The 20,022-nt window shown below is 44.4% G+C and overlaps 1 protein-coding gene across 1 annotated transcript in view; it reads left to right on the top strand.

Annotated features, from left to right (window-relative positions):
- The first annotated feature begins 4,305 nt into the window (after window positions 1–4,305).
- The window catches only part of rsl24d1 (ribosomal L24 domain containing 1), a 29,332-nt gene continuing 13,615 nt past the window's right edge, over window positions 4,306–20,022 (top strand). The window contains exons 1-4 of the mRNA XM_063066500.1: window positions 4,306–4,450; window positions 16,215–16,328; window positions 16,412–16,484; window positions 18,543–18,606. Coding sequence (XP_062922570.1) covers window positions 4,370–4,450; window positions 16,215–16,328; window positions 16,412–16,484; window positions 18,543–18,606 — 332 coding nt within the window. The 5' untranslated portion in view covers window positions 4,306–4,369. The remainder of the gene's footprint in view (window positions 4,451–16,214; window positions 16,329–16,411; window positions 16,485–18,542; window positions 18,607–20,022) is intronic.

The following is a 20,022-nucleotide window of genomic DNA, read 5'->3' as shown; positions in this document are numbered from 1 at the left end:
CAGGGTGGACAACATCCTATTTGTCTGTCAGAACTCAAACACCTGCACTGCTGTTCATGAGCAGGAATCTGAGATTTCGCATAGCCCTCCTGAAACCATATCTAAGGAGGGAAGTGCAGAATAAACAGGTCAGCCAGTTACATATAACAAGATAGGCAGAACTCAGCATGGTTTCCTTAAAGGAAAATTCTGCCTGACAAACCTATTACAATTTTTTGAGGAAATTACAAGTAGGCTAGACAAGGGAGATGCAGTAGATGTTGTATATTTGGATTTTCAGAAGGCCTTTGACAAGATGCCACACATGAGGCTGCTTAATAAGATAAGAGCCCATGGAATTACTGGAAAATTACATATGTGGATAGGGCGTTGGCTGATTGGCAGGAAACAGAGAGTGGGAATAAAGGGATCCTATTCTGGTTGGCTGCCGGTTACCAGTGGTGTTCCATGGGGTCCGTGTTGGGGCCGCTTCTTTTTACATTGTACATCAACGATTTCGATTATGGAATAGATGGCTTTGTGGCTAAGTTTGCTGATGATACGAAGATAGGTGGAGGGGCTGGTAGTGCTGAGGAAACAGAGTCTACAGAGAGACTTGATAGTTGGAAGAATGGGCAAAGAAGTAGCAAATGAAATACAATGTTAGAAAGTGTGTGGTTATACACTTTGGCAGAAGAAATAAACGGGCAGACTATTATTTAAATGGGGAGAGAATTCAAAGTTCTGAGATGCAATGGGAAGGCGAATGCAATGTTGGCATTCATTTCTAGAGGAATAGAGTATAGGAGCAGGGGTGTGATGTTCAGGCTCTATAAGGCGCTGGTGAGAGCACACTTGGAGTACCATGGGCAGTTTTGGGCTCCTTATTTAAGAAAGGATGTGCTGACGTTGGAGAGGGTACGGAGAAGGTTCACTAAAATGATTCCGGGAATGAGAGGGTTAACATATGAGAAACGTTTGTCTGCTTTGGACTGTATTCCTTGGAGTTTAGAAGAATGAGGGGGACCTCTTAGAAACATCCGGAATGTTGAAAGGCATGGACAGAGTGGATGTGGCAAAGTTGTTTCCCATGATGGGGGAGTCTAGTACGAGAGGGCATGACTTAAGGATTGAAGGGCGCCCATTCAGAATAGGAATGCGAAGAAATTTTTTTAGCCGGGGGTGGTGGATCTATGAAATTTGTTGGCATGGGTGGCAGTGGAGGCATTGGGTGTATTTAAGGCAGAGATTGATAGGTATCTGAGTAGCCAGGGCATCAAAGGTTATGGTGAGAAGGCGGGGGAGTGGGACTAAATGGGAGACTGGATTAGCTCATGATAAAATGGCAGAGCAGACTCGATGAGCAGAATGGCTCCTTTGTCTTATGGTCTTACCAAGCAACTCAGCAAGGAGCTTCAAGATTGGACAGGAAGCGAGTGATTACAGAGAAGACAGTTGGACACCCAGTAGGATAGCTGCAACAACTGGGCCAAAAATGTACACAATGGATGTTGGAGATCAGACATGGAGATGTCATGTGGACCAGATACTGGATACTCAAGTGGAGACCACACCTGAGTCGACTGCATCCAACAAGATGGACACATTACAGCCACTTGACTTGCCTCTCAGTGATGATCATGTCACTAACAGCAGTGTGGCACCGGAAACTGGAAAAGTTATCTTTGACAACACAACTGCCAAACCTAATGCCATTCCACATGTCCAAGGGTGCTATCCTAAAAGGAACTGAGGGCCACCCTAAAGAATGAATCTTTAGTGTAGTGACGTTAGTTATGGAATGTTATTGTCAAAGCATGTTTATTTGAATATGGTCTGTTAAAGGGAAATAGAATGTTTTGGTACATGTACACGTTTATGTTATATTAGTCTAAAAGGGGGGAGGAAGTTTAATGTACAGATCTATTTCTTTTAGCGCAATGACTCTTCTTAGCACCAATTATTGATTGAGAACTTACGCACTGGCATTGACTTGTTCCTTTCTGAAAAGTGAATATACATGTTAACTTGTCCTCCGAGTGTGGCCTTTATAGATTTGATTTGTAATTGTACAGACACAACAAGTGTTATCTCACGTACACTGACAGAGCATGCCCACAATGCTTGACAGATCAACACAGAGCACGAGGTTCAACAAAACAACAACAGCAAAAAGAAGCTCCTTTCCAACAACAGCAGAACCAGCCCCTTTTCTTCCACCCGCACACACAGACAGTCCTCCAGCCTCAGGACATGCCACTGGCCTTCCAGTCTCCAAGCTTTAACCATCAGTCTTCTGATCAACCTTCGGGCTTCGATCTTCAGTATCAAGCCCTGGACTCCAGGCCTTGTACTCTGGGCTCGCCTTCTCGCCAGCACTCAAGCCTACTGCTCAGCTGGGACAGTCTGATAATCACAGATAGCCTTCACCGCATGTCCACGTCGCTGGCCTACAGGCATGGAGTGGAAACCTAGACTCCGCATGTCCTTCATCAGCCATCTACGTCACTGGGGGAAAGTGGGTGGGGGGGGGTTGCCGGGAGATCCTAAATGATAGGAGAAGATCCCTTTTGCCTCTCCCTTCTCCAGCCTTGTATCCCTTTTGCCAATCAACTTTCCAGCTCTTGGCTCCATCCCTCCCCCTCCTGTCTTCTCCTATCATTTCAGATCTCCCCCTCCCCCTCCCACTTTCAAATCTCTTACTATCTCTTCTTTCAGTTAGTCCTGACAAAGGGTCTCGGCCCGTAACATCGACTGTACCTCTTCCTATAGACACTGCCTGGCCTGCTGTGTTCCAATAAGACAAGGGGACACAGTTGCGACACAAAGGACAGCTGGAATCCGGGCCTCTGCTCCACACTCAATGGCCAGTGACATGGATGGCTGATGAAGGACATGCGGAGTCCAGGTAGGCTCGTAGGCCAGTGACGTGGACATGTGGCGAAGGATATCTGTGGTTGTCAGCCTGTCCCAGCTGAGCAGTAGGCTTGAGTGCTGGCGAGAAGGCGAGCCCAGAGTACAAGGCCTGGAGTCCAGGGCTTGATACTGAAGATCGAAGCCCGAAGGTTGATCAGAAGACTGATGGTTAAAGCTTGGAGACTGGAAGGCCGGTGGCATGTCCTGAGGCTGGAGGACTGTCTGTGTGTGCGGGTGGAAGAAAAGGGGCTGGTTCTGCTGTTGTTGGAAAGGAGCTTCTTTTTGCTGTTGTTGTTTTGTTGAACCTCGTGTTCTGTGTTGATCAAGCATTGTGGGCATGCTACGTCAGTGTATGTGAGATAACACTTGTTGTGTCTGTACAACTACAAATCAAATCTATAAGGGCCACACTCGGAGGAGAAGTTAACATGTATATTCACTTTTCAGAAAGGAACAAGTCAATGCCAGCGCGTAAGTTCTCAATCAATAATTGGTGCTAAGAAGAGTCATTGCGCTAAAAGAAATAGATCTGTACATTAAACTTCCTCCCCCCTTTTAGATTAATGTAACATAAACGTGTACATGTAACAAAACATTCTATTTCCCTTTAACGAACTATATTCAAATAAACTTGCTTTGACAATAACATTCCATAACTAACGTCACTACACTAAAGATTCATTCTTTACTTAGGTCTGAGGGCACAGGTGGCACTAAGTTTTGCCAGCATTTTGTGTGTGTTGCTTGAATTTCCAGCATCTGCAGATTTCCTCGGGTTTGCCCCTTGTCTAATTCTTCCATTTGTAGCAACATCCCCGTTCTTCTCCTAAGGATCTTAACTTTCACTGTTAATCCCTGCAAATTCTATAAAATAACTAAGCAATTTATAGTAATTTTATGTTTTTGTTTTGTATTGCTGTTGCAAAATAATAAACTCTATACAAGTCTGTGATAATAATCTGATTTTGAAAGCTGAAAGAGGGAATCGTTGTTTCATTGCAAAGCCTTTTCATCAGAACCAGGAAGATTCATTCACCTGAAGTGCCAACTGTGTTCACAGATGCTGCCTGACCTGGGTTTATTTTAGGTGCAGCAGTTCTGGACTAAATGGTCAATCCATGAAATTCGATTCCAGCATGACTGGAGAATCTCAATTGGCAATACTCTCATCTCCGGAATAAATGTGGTGAATTGCTTTTGGTCTGCCTCCAATGTCAGTGTATGCTTTTTAAGAAAGGGGAACCAAAACTTTGGGTGGTTGCAGATACACACCCGGTGAACTGCGCCTTCCCACACGACAGGGGACGCTGCCCCCCCGTCCCGAGCGGCAAGGGGCAGCCGAGTCCGGGCGTCGCAACTGTGGAAATGCGCTGTGGATCTCCGGCCTGTTGGTGGTGCTGGAGGAGCGTGTCCAAGTCGGAAGTGACATCAGTGCCGGAAGTGTAACGCCGCTACCTTGCGGGCGTGTGGCAAAATGAGGATCGAGAAGTGCTATTTCTGTTCGGCGCCCGTGTATCCGGGCCACGGCGTCATGTTCGTCCGCAACGACAGCAAGGTGAGGCGGGGCCCGCACCGCACTGCACCGGCAACGCTGGCTAGTTTCCACACAGCCCGATCCGTTACCTCAGCCGACAGGCTTCGGCCCGGTTTTGGGCCGATGGCCGTGTTACTGAGTTTAGGAGGGTCGGGATGCAGGGTCACCGGTTTTGGGCAGGGGCTGGTGCCGGGTCACTGGGGTTGGACATGGATGGATGTGGCGGGGGCACGTTCTGTGTGTCCAGAGTTTGTATGGCTTTGTGACTATTAACACTGCGTGGACCGGACTTCGCCATAGTCTGCCCCTGTGTGAAACTACGTGTAAAAATACAGCGCCTTAGTCTTTGTATTTAATGGGTATACACTGTGTGTTGCCCCTTTAGATTGGATTCGGAGACGAAAAGCAACCTTCACAAAGAATGTCTCCTGGGGATTCTCTTACTGAGCAGTGTTACGGTATTTGCTACTAAAGGAGATGAACCCACAGGCGATCCCAAAGTGTTAATGGGAGTAGATAGGAAAAATGTTTCCCAGTATCAGAACCATCCATTGGTAAAATATTTCAACAGTCTCCTATACTAAGGCAAACGTGCAGAGTGTAAAGAGATTTTTCTGTAGTTTATTGCTCTTTGATGGAGACCACCTGTAAAGTGCCCTGACAGTCACGTGGGTCATGAGTAACTTGGCACACGTGCATCTATTTGAAAAGAGAATAGGCTCTTTTGTGTGACTGTGCAATGTCCAAACCTCCAATAAAACACGAGTGAGAAATTGGTCTGTGGAGCCAAGGTTAATAGAAATGGACTACCCATATATCTTGCTCAGTTAACCCTGGGTGGTGATTAAACTGATCCTGGCTACATCTATTTTGTGTTGAAGTTACTGGGTAGAAAGTTCAGCAGGAACTCAAGAACTCAATGATTTTCCCTCACTACATTGGCAAAGCATATAAACAGTTGAGCAGAGATTATGAATTCAACCTGAGGACTCTCCGTCCACGTTGTTGTGACCTAAATGTCAATTTTGACTACACTTTTTCTGTAACTGCAACATTCATACACAGTTTTTTGTTATTGTTTTCCCTTTGTACTGCCTTGTTGGACATGTGTTTTGAAGTGATATGTATGATTGGCTTGCAAAACAATGTTTTCACTATATCTCTGTACATGAGATAGTAATATTCCAATTCTATGATGATGTAGTTCCTTTATTGTTAATAGAACACATGTACCTATCAGAGAGTCTCTTGAAACAGCGGCCCCCAACCACCGGGCCGTGGACTGGTACCGGGCCGCAAAGCATGTGCTACCAGGCCGCGAGGAAACGATATGATTTGGCGATATGAGTCAGCGGAACCTTTCCTCATTCCCTGTCATGCCCACTGTTGCGCTTGAATGCACGTGAGGTCATTACCCGCGTGTCATCCGTGTCAGCATGGGAAGGAGATTAACTCCTCTGCAAATGATGGTGGCTGAGAAGTATGTTTGATATAACACCTCTGCCAGCATTCCAGATCAAAGTCAAGGCTAAATATCCTGAGATAGCCACGAAAGCACTGAAAACGTTGCTTCTCTTTCCAACATATCTGCAATGAATGCAACGAAAACTAAATTTGCGGAACAGAGTGGACGTAAGGAACCCCCTTTGAGTATCGCTGTCTCCCATCGCCGTGTTGTTGCAGGAAACAAGTCCAGGGCTCCCACTGATTCAGCGATATTGGTGTGTTGCAATGATTTTATATGTTCATAGGGGAAAATATGTGCTGTGTGTTTAATATCCGGACGTTACTTAAAGTGTTATGATATTGACTTATAAGTGACTTATATAACCATATAACAATCACAGTACAGAAACAGGCCATCTCTGCCCTTCTAGTCCGTGCCGAACGCTACTCTCATCTAGTCCCACCGACCTGCACTCAGCCCATAACCCTCCATTCCTTTCCTGTCCAAATACCTATCCAAATTTTTCTTTAAATGATAATATCGAACCTACCTCTACCACTTCTACTGGAAGTTCCTTCAACACTTATTTCAAACTCCCCTGAAATTGACTTATGACTATATTCATGTGAGGAAAATATGTGCTGTGTTTAATATTAAATTTGTTAGATAAACCCTTTTAGAAATGAAATTGAGTGTATTAGCCACTTATCACCGATATTCCAGTCGTGATTAACACCCCCCGAACAGAATCGCCAAAAACGATTTGTAGAAAAAATCGGCACGTACACGCATGTGCACACAGGTGCCCACGCATGTCTTCATGGTCATTGTAGTCTTTCTCGGGGTATACACAACGTATTTGACTGCTACTCTTGTCTGTTGGCAACCCTACCTCCCCCCCTCCCCCGGGGTTGGCCAGTCCGCAAGAGTATTGTCAATATTAAACCGGTCCGCAGTGCAAAAAAGGTTGGGGACCCCTGTCTTAAAAGACCCTATTGTATCCGGTTCTGCCGCCACCGGCAGTGCATTCCTCGCACCTGCCACTCTCTGCGTAAAAAAAACTTAACCCTGACATTGCCTCGGTACCTATTTCCAAGCACCTTAAAACTTTGCCCCCTCGTGTTAGCCATTTCAGCTCTGAGAAAAAGCCTTTGGCTATCAACATGATCAATGCCTTTCATCATCTTATACACTTCTATCAGGTCATTTCTCATCCTCCGTTGCTCCAAGGAGAAAAGGCCAAGTTCACTCAACCTGTTCTCATAAAGTACGCCCTCAGTCCAGGTAACATCCTTGTAAATCTGCTCTGCACTCTCTCCATAGTATCCACATCCTTCCTGTAGTGAGGTGAGCAGAACTGAACACAGTACTCCAAGTGGGGTCTGACCAAGGTCTTATATAGCTGTAACATTCCCTCTGGGCTCTTGAACTCAATCCCATGGTTAATGAATGCCAGCACACCATATGCCTTCTTAACAACGTTGTCAACCTGCACAGCAGCTTTGAGTGTCCTATGGATACAGACCCCAAAATATCTCAGATCCTCCACACTGCCAAGAGTCTTACCATTAATATTATATTCTGACTTCAAATTTGACCTGCCAAAAAGAACCACTTCATACTTCTCAGCCCAGTTCTGCATCCTATCGATGTCCCACTGTAACCTCTGACAAACCTCCAGACTATCCACAACACCCCCAACCATTGTGTCATCAGCCAACTTACTAACCCACCCTTCTACTTCTTCATTCAGGTCATTTATAAAAATCCAAAGAGGAACGTTCTCAGAACAGATCCCTGCGGAACACCGCTGGTCACTGATTTTGTAGAATATGAACCATTTACAACTACCCTTAGCCTTCTGTGGGCGAGTCAATTCCGGATCCACAAAGCAAGGTCTCCTTGGGTTCCATGCCTCCTTAACTTCTGAAGGAGCCTTGCATGGGGAACCTTATCAAATGCCTTATTGAAATCCATATACACTGCTCTATCTTCATCAATTTGTTTTGTTGTATCCTCAAAGAATTCAATCAGGCTTGTAAGGCATGACCTGCCCTTGACAAAGCCATACTGACTATCCCTAATCAGGCAACATACATCAAAGTTGCTGGTGAACGCAGCAGGCCAAGCAGCATCTATAGGAAGAGGCGCAGTCGACGTTTCAGGCCGAGACCCTTCGTCAAGACTAACTGAAGGAAGAGTGAGTAAGGGATTTGAAAGCTGGAGGGGGAGGGGGAGATGCAAAATGATAGGAGAAGACAGGAGGGGGAGGGATAGAGCCAAGAGCTGGACAGGTGATAGGCAAAAGGGGATACGAGAGGATCATGGGACAGGAGGTCCGGGAAGAAAGACGGGACGGGGGGGGGGGTGACCCAGAGGATGGGCAAGAGGTATATTCAGAGGGACAGAGGGAGAAAAAGGAGAGTGAGAGAAAGAATGTGTGCATAAAAATGAGTAACAGATGGGGTACGAGGGGGAGGTGGGGCCTTAGCGGAAGTTAGAGAAGTCAATGTTCATGCCATCAGGTTGGAGGCTACCCAGACGGAATATAAGGTGGTGTTCCTCCAACCTGAGTGTGGCTTCATCTTTACAGTAGAGGAGGCCGTGGATAGACATGTCAGAATGAGAATGGGATGTGGAATTAAAATGTGTGGCCACTGGGAGATCCTGCTTTCTCTGGCGGACAGAGCGTAGATGTTCAGCAAAGCGGTCTCCCAGTCTGCGTCGGGTCTCACCAATATATAAAAGGCCACATCAGGAGCACCGGACACAGTATATCACCCCAGTCGACTCACAGGTGAAGTGATGCCTCACCTGGAAGGACTGTTTGGGGCCCTGAATGGTGGTAAGGGAGGAAGTGTAAGGGCATGTGTAGCACTTGTTCCGCTTACACGGATAAGTGCCAGGAAGGAGATCAGTGGGGAGGGATGGGGGGGACGAACGGACAAGGGAGTTGTGTAGGGAGCGATCCCTGCGGAATGCAGAGAGAGGCGGGGAGGGAAAGATGTGCTTAGTGGTGGGATCCCGTTGGAGGTGGCGGAAGTTACGGAGAATAATATGTTGGACCCGGAGGCTGGTGGGGTGGTAGGTGAGGACCAGGGGAACCCTATTCCTAGTGGGGTGGTGGGAGGATGGAGTGAGAGCAGATGTAGGTGAAATGGGGGAGATGCGTTTAAGAGCAGAGTTGATAGTGGAGGAAGGGAAGCCCCTTTCTTTAAAAAATGAAGACATCCCCCTCGTCCTAGAATGAAAAGCCTCATCCTGAGAGCAGATGCGGCGGAGACGGAGGAATTGCGAGAAGGGGATGGCGTTTTTGCAAGAGACAGGGTGAGAAGAGGAATAGTCCAGATAGCTGTGAGAGTCAGTAGGCTTATAGTAGACATCAGTGGATAAGCTGTCTCCAGAGACAGAGACAGAAAGATCTAGAAAGGGGAGGGAGGTGTCGGAAATGGACCAGGTAAACTTGAGGGCAGGGTGAAAGTTGGAGGCAAAGTTAATAAAGTCAACGAGTTCTGCATGCGTGCAGGAAGCAGCGCCAATGCAGTCGTCGATGTAGCAAAGGAAAAGTGGGGGACAGATACCAGAATAGGCACGGAAGATAGATTGTTCCACAAACCCAACAAAAAGGCAGGCATAGCTAGGACCCATACGGGTGCCCATAGCTACACCTTTAGTTTGGAGGAAATGGGAGGAGCAAAAGGAGAAATTATTAAGAGTAAGGACTAATTCCGCTAGACGGAGCAGAGTGGTGGTAGAGGGGAACTGATTAGGTCTGGAATCCAAAAAGAAGCGTAGAGCTTTGAGACCCTCCTGATGGGGGATGGAAGTATATAAGGGCTGGACATCCATGGTGAAAATAAAGCGGTGGGGGCCAGGGAACTTAAAATCATCGAAAAGTTTAAGAGCGTGAGAAGTGTCACGAACATAGGTCGGAAGGGATTGAACAAGGGGTGATAAAACAGTGTCGAGGTATGCAGAAACGAGTTCGGTGGGGCAGGAGCAAGCTGAGACAATAGGTTGGCCAGGACAGGCAGGTTTGTGGATCTTGGGTAGGAGGTAGAAACGGGAAGTGCGGGGTGTGGGAACTATAAGGTTGGTAGCAGTGGATGGGAGATCCCCTGAGCGGATGAAGTTGGTGATAGTGTGGGAGACAATGGCCTGGTGCTCCTTAGTGGGGTCACGATCGTGGGGTAAATAAGAGGAGGTATCCGCGAGTTGTCGCTGTGCCTCGGCAAGGTAGAGGTCAGTACGCCAGACTACAACAGCACTCCCCTTATCAGCAGGTTTAATAATAAGGTTAGGATTAGTGTGGAGGGAGTGGAGAGCAGAGCGTTCCGAAGGAGTGAGGTTGGAATGGGGACAAGGTGCGGTGAGTCCCTAATCAGACTGTTTCTCTCCAAATAGTCATAAATCCTGCCTCTCAGGATCTCCAACAACTTGCCCGCCACTAAAGTCAGACTCACTAGTCTATAATTTCCTCGGTTATCTCTACTCCCTTGAACAAGGGAACAACATTTGCAACCCTTCAATCCTCTGGTACTTCTCCCGTCCCCGTTGATGATGCAAAGATCATCGCAAGAGGCTCAGCAATTTCATCCTTCACTTTTCACAGTAGCCGGTCCCGTTGACTTATCTAACTTAATGCTTCTCAAAAACTCCAGCACATCGTCTTTTTTAATGTCTATATGCTCAAGCGTTTCAGTCCGCTGTAAGTCATCCCCACAATTATCAAAGTCCTTTTCACTGGTGAATACTGAAGCAAAGTATTCATCAAGTACCTCCACTACCTCCTCCGATTCCATGCACAGGTTTCCACTATCGCACCTGATTGGTCCTATTCTCACACGGCTCATCCCCTTGCTCTTCACATACTTGTAGAATGCCTTAGGGTTTTCCCTAATCCTGCCCACCAAAGCCTTCTCATGGCCCCTTCTGCCTCTCCTAATTCCATTCTTAAGCTCCTTCCTAGCAACCATGTAATTTTCTGGAGCTCTAACAGTACCTAGTTTCTTGAACCTTTTGTAAGCTTTTCTTCTTAGCTAGATTTTCTACATTCTTTGTACACCATGGTTCTTTAACCTTATCGTTCTTTCCCTGTCACCATGGAACATACTTATTCAGAACTCCATACAAGTGTTCCCTGAACATTTGCAACATTTCTGACATGCACTTCCCTGAGAACATCTGCTCCCAATTCATGCGCCCAAGTTCCTGCCTAATAGCATCATATTCCCCCTACCCCAATTAAATGTTTTCCCAAATTGTTTGTTCCTATCCCCCTCCAGCGCTATGGTGAATGAGATAGAGTTGTGGTCACTACCTCCAAAATGCTGTCCTACTGAGAGATCTGACTCCTGACCAGGTTCATTTCCCAATACCAGATCAAGTACAGCCTCTTATCTAGTTGGCTTATCTATATATTGTGTCAGGAAACCTTCTTGAACACACCTAACAAACTCCACCCCATCTAAACCCCTTTCTCTAAGGAGATGCCAGTCAATATTAGGAAAGTTAAAATCTCCCATCACAACAACCCTTATTATTGTTCCATTCCAGAATTTGTCTCCTAGTCTGCTCCTCGATATCCCTATTACTGTTGGGGGGGGGGGGTCTATAAAAAAATACCTAGTAGAGTTATTGCCCCTTTCCTGTTTCTGACTTACACCCACACTGACTCAGTAGACCATCCCTCCATGACTTCCTCCTTTTCTGCAGCCGTGACACTATCCCTAATTAGCAATACCATGCCCCCAGCTCTTTTGCTTCTCCCTCTGTTCCATTTGAAGCATCTAAAGCCTGGCACATTCAGCAGCCATTCCTGCTCCTGAGACATCCAAGTTTCTGTATTGGCCACAATGTCATAGTTCACGTATTGATCCAAGCTCAAGTTAATACTCCTTGCATTAAAATAGACAGATCTCAAACCATCAGTCTGAGTGCATCTTTGCTCTATCTGCCTATCCTTCCTCACAAACTCCCTACAAGCTGTCTCTAACTCTCCATCCTCTGCCTCTTCACTTGGGTTCCCACCCCCTGCAAATCTAGTTTAAACCCTCCCCACATCAAAGTTGCTGGTGAATGCAACAGGCCAGGCAGCATCTCTAGGAAGAGGTACAGTTGACGTTTCAGGCCGGAGTCCTGACGAAGGGTCTCGGCCTGAAACGTCGATTGTACCTCTTCCTAGAGATGCTGCCTGGCCTGCTGCGTTCACCAGCAACTTTGATGTGTGTTGCTCGAATTTCCAGCATCTGCAGAATTCTTCGTGTTTGCGTTAAACCCTCCCCAATAGCATTAGCAAACCTCCCTGCCAGGATATTGGTCCCCATCGGATTCAAGTGCAATCCGTCCTTTTTGTACAGGTCACACCTGCCCCAGAAGAGATCCCAATGATCCAAAATTCAGAATCCCTGCCCCATGGTCCAATCCTTCAGCCACGCATTTATCCTCCACCTCATTTTATTCCTATACTCACTGTCGCATGGCACAGCCAGCAATCCCGAGATAACTACCTTTAAGGTCTTGCTTCTCAGCTGCCTTCCTAACTCCCTGTATTCTGCTTTCAGGACCTCCACCTTTTTTCTACTAATGTCGTTGGTACCGATATGTACCACGACCTCCGGTTGCTCACCCTCTCAATTCAGGATGTTGTGGATGAGGTCAGAAACATCACGAACCTTGGCACCTGGGAGGCAAACTACTACCCTTGTTACTTTTTCGCACCCACAGAATTGCCTATCTGTCCCTGTAACTATAGAATTCACTATTACCGCTGCCATCCTTTTCTGTTCCCTACCCTCCTGAGCCACAGGGCCAGACTCAGTGCCAGAGGCAGGGCCACCCAGGTAGGTCATTTCCCCCAATGGTGCTCAAAATGGAGTACTTATTGTTAAGGGGGCCAGCCACAGGGGTGCTCTCTACTACCTGACACCCTCTCTTCTGACAGTCACCCACTTATCTGTCTCCTGTGGTCCCGGGGTGACTACCTGCCTGTAGCTCCTGTCTGTCACATCCTCACTATTCCTAACAAGCTGAAGGTCATTGAGCTGCATCTCCAGTCCCCTAACTCGTCCTCTGAGGAGCTGCATGCGGCTCGATGCAGCTGGTGCAGATTGGCCACTGGGGAGGCTGGAAGTCTCCTGGACATCCCATGTCTGACGCCCAGAACAGAAAACTGGCCTTGCAGTCATACCCCCTATTCTAATGCGCTGAGCCCCACGGAACACACCTTTTTAAAACTCTTGTCTCTGACCTGTGCGAAGCTCGCTCTCTCTTGGAACTGATTGGTCTGCTGCTAATGCTGTTAATGATCTAATTCTATGGATCCAATCCATGCAAGAGATCCTGCTTAGTCCCACTCCAGTTGGGAAAGCTGAAATTTATCGAAACATGTTCATCTACCAAGCTAGCGCAAGACAGTTAGGATTAAGTATTGGAGTTTCCAGACTCAATCAGTTTAGTAGCACAATTACCACTTGACCCATTGCAGTGTGACCTGATACAATGTTAAAAGTATGTCAAAGTATTTAAAAGAACTTTGTGAAGCAAATTAAGCTTAATGTGTTAAAATACCAGGTTAAGACCTCTGAAATCAAATTCTGAGAAAGTCAGGCAGCAGCTATGTTTCAGGTTTAAGCAGGACTATATTGTTGAGTTTTGCAAGTTTTGGGTAACCCCACCCTTCCTATGTGCACAAGTATATCAATGCAACTACTATCACAAGCACATAGCATATGAGCACCATTCACAAGGAAAAACATAAACCATACGCAATTTTTACAAGAAGAAATGCAGCTTAAACAACAAAAATGAGTACATTTTGGTGCTAAGTAATCGAAGTGGTCATACTGTTGCTAAACTAGTGATTGGGGGGCACCAATTGATTGAAGAGCTGATAGACGAAGGGTAGGAGCCATTCTTGAATTTTGTAGTGTGGGACTTAAGGCGTCTCTGTGTCTCCTGCATAATGTTAGATGTGAGAAGATGGCAGAGGGTCTTTGGATTTTACCTTCTTGAAGCGGTGTCTGTTGTGGATGTTATCGATAGTGGGGAGGCATGTGCCTGTAATTTATTAGGCAGAAGGTTTTTTAATTTAATTCTTTAGCAATCCCCACTGAGATCAAGAAAGCAGCCCAATGTGCTTAGAGTGTGGTTGGGTTCTATTTTAATGTGTTGCCCTGCCTGTGGTGAAGGGTTATGTTTCTCCACCATTTTTTCCTTTTTCTGGCTGAAGTAACTGAATACTGAGTTTGGCAAACCATTGACATCAGCAGCGATGTGTCCGCAACTCCTGCTGTGTTAGCGGGAAGTGGACTACAATTGGATGGGTGGTGAACAGTTTGTTTCTCTTGTTTTAACTTGTGAAGGAGATGGTATTGTCCAGATGAAATTAAACATCCACTTGCAGGAATTGAAGCTAGATAATTTCGGTGCAAGGTCTTCAATTAACTGTCTGCTTATCACTTTTTTTTGTCTCTGTGGGATATCTGAGGTTTTGTTAATAGCTCAAAGTTTCTGTAAGACTACAGTGAAATAAATTCTGACAGCAACAGGTGCTCAGGGGTGAATCGTGCACCATTGATCATCAGTTGGAATGCTTTCAGGTGACTTGTAGCTGGCTGAGGAAAGATGATAGTTATCTTAGGATCCAATTGCTGGCATTTTTGCCACTTGTTTGGTTCAGATCATGGGTGAGGGTATTGGTGTACGTTGCAGTTGTATAGGGCATTGGTGTGCCCGTATTTGAGATTGAATTGCCCTGTTAAAGGAGAGTTGTCATCAAATTGGAAAGAGTGCAGAGAACATTTGTGAGGATGCTGCCAGGATTCGAGGACCTGAGTTATAGAGAGAAGTTGGGTAGGCTGGTGCTTTAATCCTTGGAAAGCAGGAGAGAGAGAGAGGTGTGTAAAATCATGAGAATAGATAGGTGGACACACCTAATCTTATTCTCAGGTAAGGGCAACCAAAAACTAGAGGGCATAGGTTTAAGGTGAGGGGTTAGAGGTGATGTGATTAATTTAGTTTTTCACACAGGGTGGTTGCAATTTGAAATGTACTGTCTGAGAAGGTGTTGGAGGCAGACTTGCACTGCATTTGAAAAGTATCTGAACAAATACTTGAATCCTAAGGTATAGAACTCAATGAACCCAGTACTGGGAAATGGGATTCCCATTACTTGATGGTCAGCATGGATTTGGTCTTAGGCTGAAGGGTTTATTTCCATGCTGTATAACTTTGATAACCCAAAATATAGTCTAGAGCTGATGAAATGTAATACTTCCCCTTTTGTTTCTTTGGCTATTAAAGTTCTTAATTTTTAAATTTTCAGATTAAGGTAACCTTCCTAATTCAGTATCTCTTTTCAAAAACTAAAAACGACATTTTGGGTCTTACCTGAGTACTCTTCTACCTTATTCCCATCTTTTCAACCTAGTAGTATCCTCTCAGCCAGATTCTATTTTCTACCGAGATCAGGTTTGTTCTGAGACTCAATATTCTAGTTTTATCTTCCCCTGTGGATTTGTTTTTTCTTTGAGTTGACTTCTCTTTCTTTACCAGTTTATATCCTCCTAATTTCCATTGCCAGTCTGACATTATGCATCTTCTGGTCACCTTCTTTTCAGTTATGACCATCGAATCCTGATATACCTTCACTTCCTAGTCATTGCAAATTAGATACTAAAAATAAAACAGTTGATGCTGGAATTCTGAAGTAAAACCAGAAGTTCATGGCAGGCAGCGTTTGTAGAGAGGGGAAGAGCTGAAATTCCAGGTTTTATCCGAGTGCGAAGTCTTATCTGGGTGGCCATGCAAACCAGGTTATTTCTAGGTATTTCATGACAGTAATAAGCTCTCTGCAAATTACACTCTAGTTACTCACTTTGATTGTTTTGATGACATCTCCCAATCCTGTGAGCTTCATCACCTGTAGTTTCTCATTCAATCTGCACATCATGAATCATAATTCTTTGTAGTCTTTGGGTCTATATCCTCAACACTCAGCATGGCTGTGGAAGTAACGGCTACAGGTCAAAGTGGTTACTTTATCACTGCAGTAGAGTGTGCTGTGCTCACCGGGGAAAGCCTGAATGAGGAAAATGAGGGTGGGGGTGGGTGGCAGCACAGTCAATACTTCCTTCACTTCAATGGCACCATCCTATTCAGCGTATGGAAATGCAGTATTTCCCTTTAACTCTCCTTTCATCAGGAACCTGGCTGGTATTTGGGTGTTGGAGGGAAGGCAGATTTTCACTTGGGGGAAGGAGGTGGAAAATTTGTTTGTAATTTTTGTTACGTCAGCGTCACATGAAATACACAAATAATCATTGAAACATCTTCTAGGTTTTCAGATTCTGCAGATCAAAATGTCATAAGAATTTTAAGAAGAAGCGTAACCCAAGAAAGGTCAGGTGGACAAAGGCCTTCCGCAAGTCAGCTGGCAAGGAATTGACAGTGGTATGTAAGAAGTTATTCTTGTCTTCATTTACATGGTATTCATTATAATTTGATGCTCTTGACACCTGATCTTTTATTTATAGGATAATTCATTTGAATTTGAAAAACGTAGGAATGTGCCAGTCAAGTACCAGAGAGAACTGTGGTCTATGTCAGGTAAGCTGTTCTTGCAGTGCACCACAAATGTATGTTTGCAATCTTGATGAATTTAATTACGTTTTTCAACATCTATATAGTGCTTCCCTGGCTATTTAGGTTGCACTGGCACAGAATCTATTTTTTAAGCTCTCTGATATAAAGAAAGCAATGAAACAAGTCTGGAGAGAAAGTGAGGCAGACTTCTTAACTGTTAAATAATTGACTAGTGGGAATGCTTTCTGATGTTTCAGATCCATTTTAAATTAGTGATGGTCTTAATGTGAAGAAAGAGTGCAGCAACATTTGATAGGATTCTGTATGCCTGATGTGAAGAATAGGATCACTTCGGATTTGTGCTGAAGATTTGCATTCCTACAGACCTTTAACAAACTCTAAAGTGCTGGCTGAAATGTTGTTATATGTGGCATAGATACTGTTCTGCTTTCAAGTATTTTAGAGGAATGTGAATAGCTGAGGAAGTATGCTTTGGGTTCTGTTTGAATTGTAAATCATGGGCAAGCAAAGGAGCTGACATGAATTCACTTTGCATTTTAAAGAGAAATTAGTCTTTGCAGGCTGAGAATAGAATTGGCAGTATTGTGCAAAAAATGTCATTGTGCTTGGCGCGAGGTAGTGCTTGCAGTACATTTACTGTTGGGCTGAGCACATCAGTTAACTGTTTATTTTAATACAGATTGACCTTCACTAATCAGGCACCATTGGGACCTGAGGAGTGCCAGATTAGGGAAAATGCCGAATTACAGAAAAATCACAATAAGCAATAGCTAACGGCCTCATCATACTTTTAAAATGTCATGTAAATCAGTGCAAGTTAGATAATAATGAAACAGAAATATTACATGAGTAGCAGGTGAAATTTTAATGAAGTAATATACTGTACAGGCACAGATAAAATAAAGGGTACAGGTAAATGTACAGGAATTAACTTCCCTCTTCACTCGCAGTTACTGAGGGAATCCTCGTTAGTTTCTTTTCCTCTGCTTAGTAATATGCCTAAATTCAATGGGTCGCCACGTCTGATCTAAGGTCGTAGGCAGAAAAGAATGGAGTGCTGGCTGGGTGACGCTGGAGGGCAGTGTGCGACTGTTGGCACGTGTGCGAGAAGGCGGACCAGCCCAGCGCATGCCAGCTCCCCCGCCGCTGAAGGGTGCCGGGCGGCCGCGCCTCACACAAATGATATTAATAAATGCAGGAAAACAAGCAGGAATTGCCTGTCTATGCTTACAAGAGCACGTCAACAAGTGAACAGATCTAGCGCAACCAAAACACTACTCAGCAGATTGGTACGGTGGCCCCGGGAAATTTGAAATTACAGTTGTGCGGAAAATTTGAAATCAGTGCCGGATTACCCAAGGAACTGGATTACAGGTAGTCAGATTAGTGAAGGTTGACCTGTACTAAGATTTTTAAGATGACTTGTTAAAATGATCTAAAATCTCATGGAAAATTGCTGCTAGGTTTAACATTCATGATACGCCTTGTGTCTTGTCAATGGTAGCAACAGAGCATATTGAGGCAGCAAAGAAACATGAACTGATTATCTAGAGTACTAAGATGATCATTTTATGTCTTAAGGTTCTGGTGTAAATAGCTAAAATGGAGATTATATGTCTGATTCTTTGTTCCATATTGGATTTGGTTCAGAGAAGCATCATCATGTAATACTTAATTTTGTTTGGATGATTTGCCCAAAGCTCTCAAACCAACACATACCCTGAGACAATACCAAAAGTTTGGATTTGTGGAGTGAAATAAAAATCCTGATATAATTCATAAAAGTGTTCTTAAATAAAATTTCAGTTTGGGTTTGAAGTTATTGGGTTACATTTTTGTGGCCATTTGACAAGTGTATTAGCCTGAACTTTAATGTATTTAAGAATTAGTCTCTGTACATCTTTCAGTAAACATTGGATAGTCTTTTGGAGTCTTGCTTATCTCTTGCAGGTTGCTTTTGAGCACTACTTTTTCGAATCTTGCAGATTTTTGTTGCCCTCATTTTGGGTCATTGTAGAAAAATGGTTTTAGTTTAATTAATGATAAAACTCTGTTCAACAGTTAAAGCAATGAAGACAGTTGAGGAAATCAAGCAGAAGCGCCAAGCAAGATTTATTATGAACAGGTGAGAGAGAGATGGGTGTGTATAATTATTTACAGTGTAATTATTGCTTTAATATTTCATTTCATAGAATGACACTGTGCAGAGAGATTTTACCTTGTTCTTAACTGTGGTGGACATATGTGTCCTAAAATGCTAGATAAGTACAGTGTGCAAAAATCTTGGGCTCCCTGGATTTTTATATACATTTTGTTTTAGATGCTTATTTTGTCTTCTGCATTAGCATCTCAGTAGAAAGAGCAAATTTTAGATTTCCAAACATTCATTTTCCCAAAAAATTTGTTTGAGATTTTTTTGTATTTCGTTAAAGAAAGTAGTATAGACCTCTTTTCAAATAAAAACTTCATTACTTTGTAAGTATAGAGCATGATGAAACAAAGATAACAAACATGCTAATGATTAATTAGTTGAATAAACTAAACTGATTAACTGAAACAGAAACAAGTGTAGAAGGAATCAGACTAGACAAAGGAAAAACAAACTGAAAGGTGAGTTTGTGGCAGATGTGATAGTTTAACCTTCAAATCATCTAATCTTCCACCACTGCATGAGTGAGTATAGAGCAAGGCACAAGGTGGTCATCCTACATCAGCAAGGTCTCGCCCAAACAGAAGTTTTGCAGCGACAGGAGTTTCAAGATGTGCTGACTAAGCTTTTCTGAAACAGCCAAGATCTGCAGAAGACCTGTGCAATGTTCTTTAAGCTGCTTGCAGCAACCTACCAGCTGATTTTATAGAGAACATAACATAATAAATAGGAGTGGGGCATCTGGCCCGCCGAGCTTGCTCTGCCGTTACATAAGATCATGGCTGATCTGATCATGGACTCATCTCCATCTACCTGCCTTTTCCCCATAACCCTTAATTCCCCTGCTATACAAAAATGTATCCAACCTTGTCTTAAATATATTTACTGAGGTAGACTCCACAGCTTCATTGGGCAGAGAATTCCACAGATTTACCACTCTTTGGGAAAAGCAGTTCCTCCTCATCTCCATCCTAAATTTACTCCCCTGGAATCTTCACAAGATCACAAGACAAAGGAGCAGAAGTAGGCCATTCGGCCTATAGAGTCTGCTCTGCCACTCCACCATGAGCTAAACTATTCTCCCATCTAGTTCCAATTTCCGGCTTTTTCCCCATATCCCTTGATACCCTGGCTCATTAGATACCTATCAATCTCCTTAAACACCCTCAATGATCGGGCCTCCACAGCTGTATGTGGCAATGAATTCCATAAATCCACGACCCTCTGGCTAAAAAAAATTCTCCTCATCTCTGTTGTAAATAGGTACCCTCTAATTCTAAGACTGTGGCCTCTTGTCCTGGACTCACCCACCAAGGGAAATAGCCTTTCCACATCTACTCCATCCAACCCTTTCAACATTCAAAATACTTCTATGAGATCCCCTCTCATTCT

The sequence above is a fragment of the Mobula hypostoma genome, chromosome 13, assembly GCF_963921235.1.
Source record: "Mobula hypostoma chromosome 13, sMobHyp1.1, whole genome shotgun sequence".
Lineage (NCBI taxonomy): Eukaryota > Metazoa > Chordata > Chondrichthyes > Myliobatiformes > Myliobatidae > Mobula > Mobula hypostoma.
The sequence above is the reverse complement of the archived record's forward strand: the minus strand, read 5'-3'. Positions and strand labels throughout refer to the sequence as shown.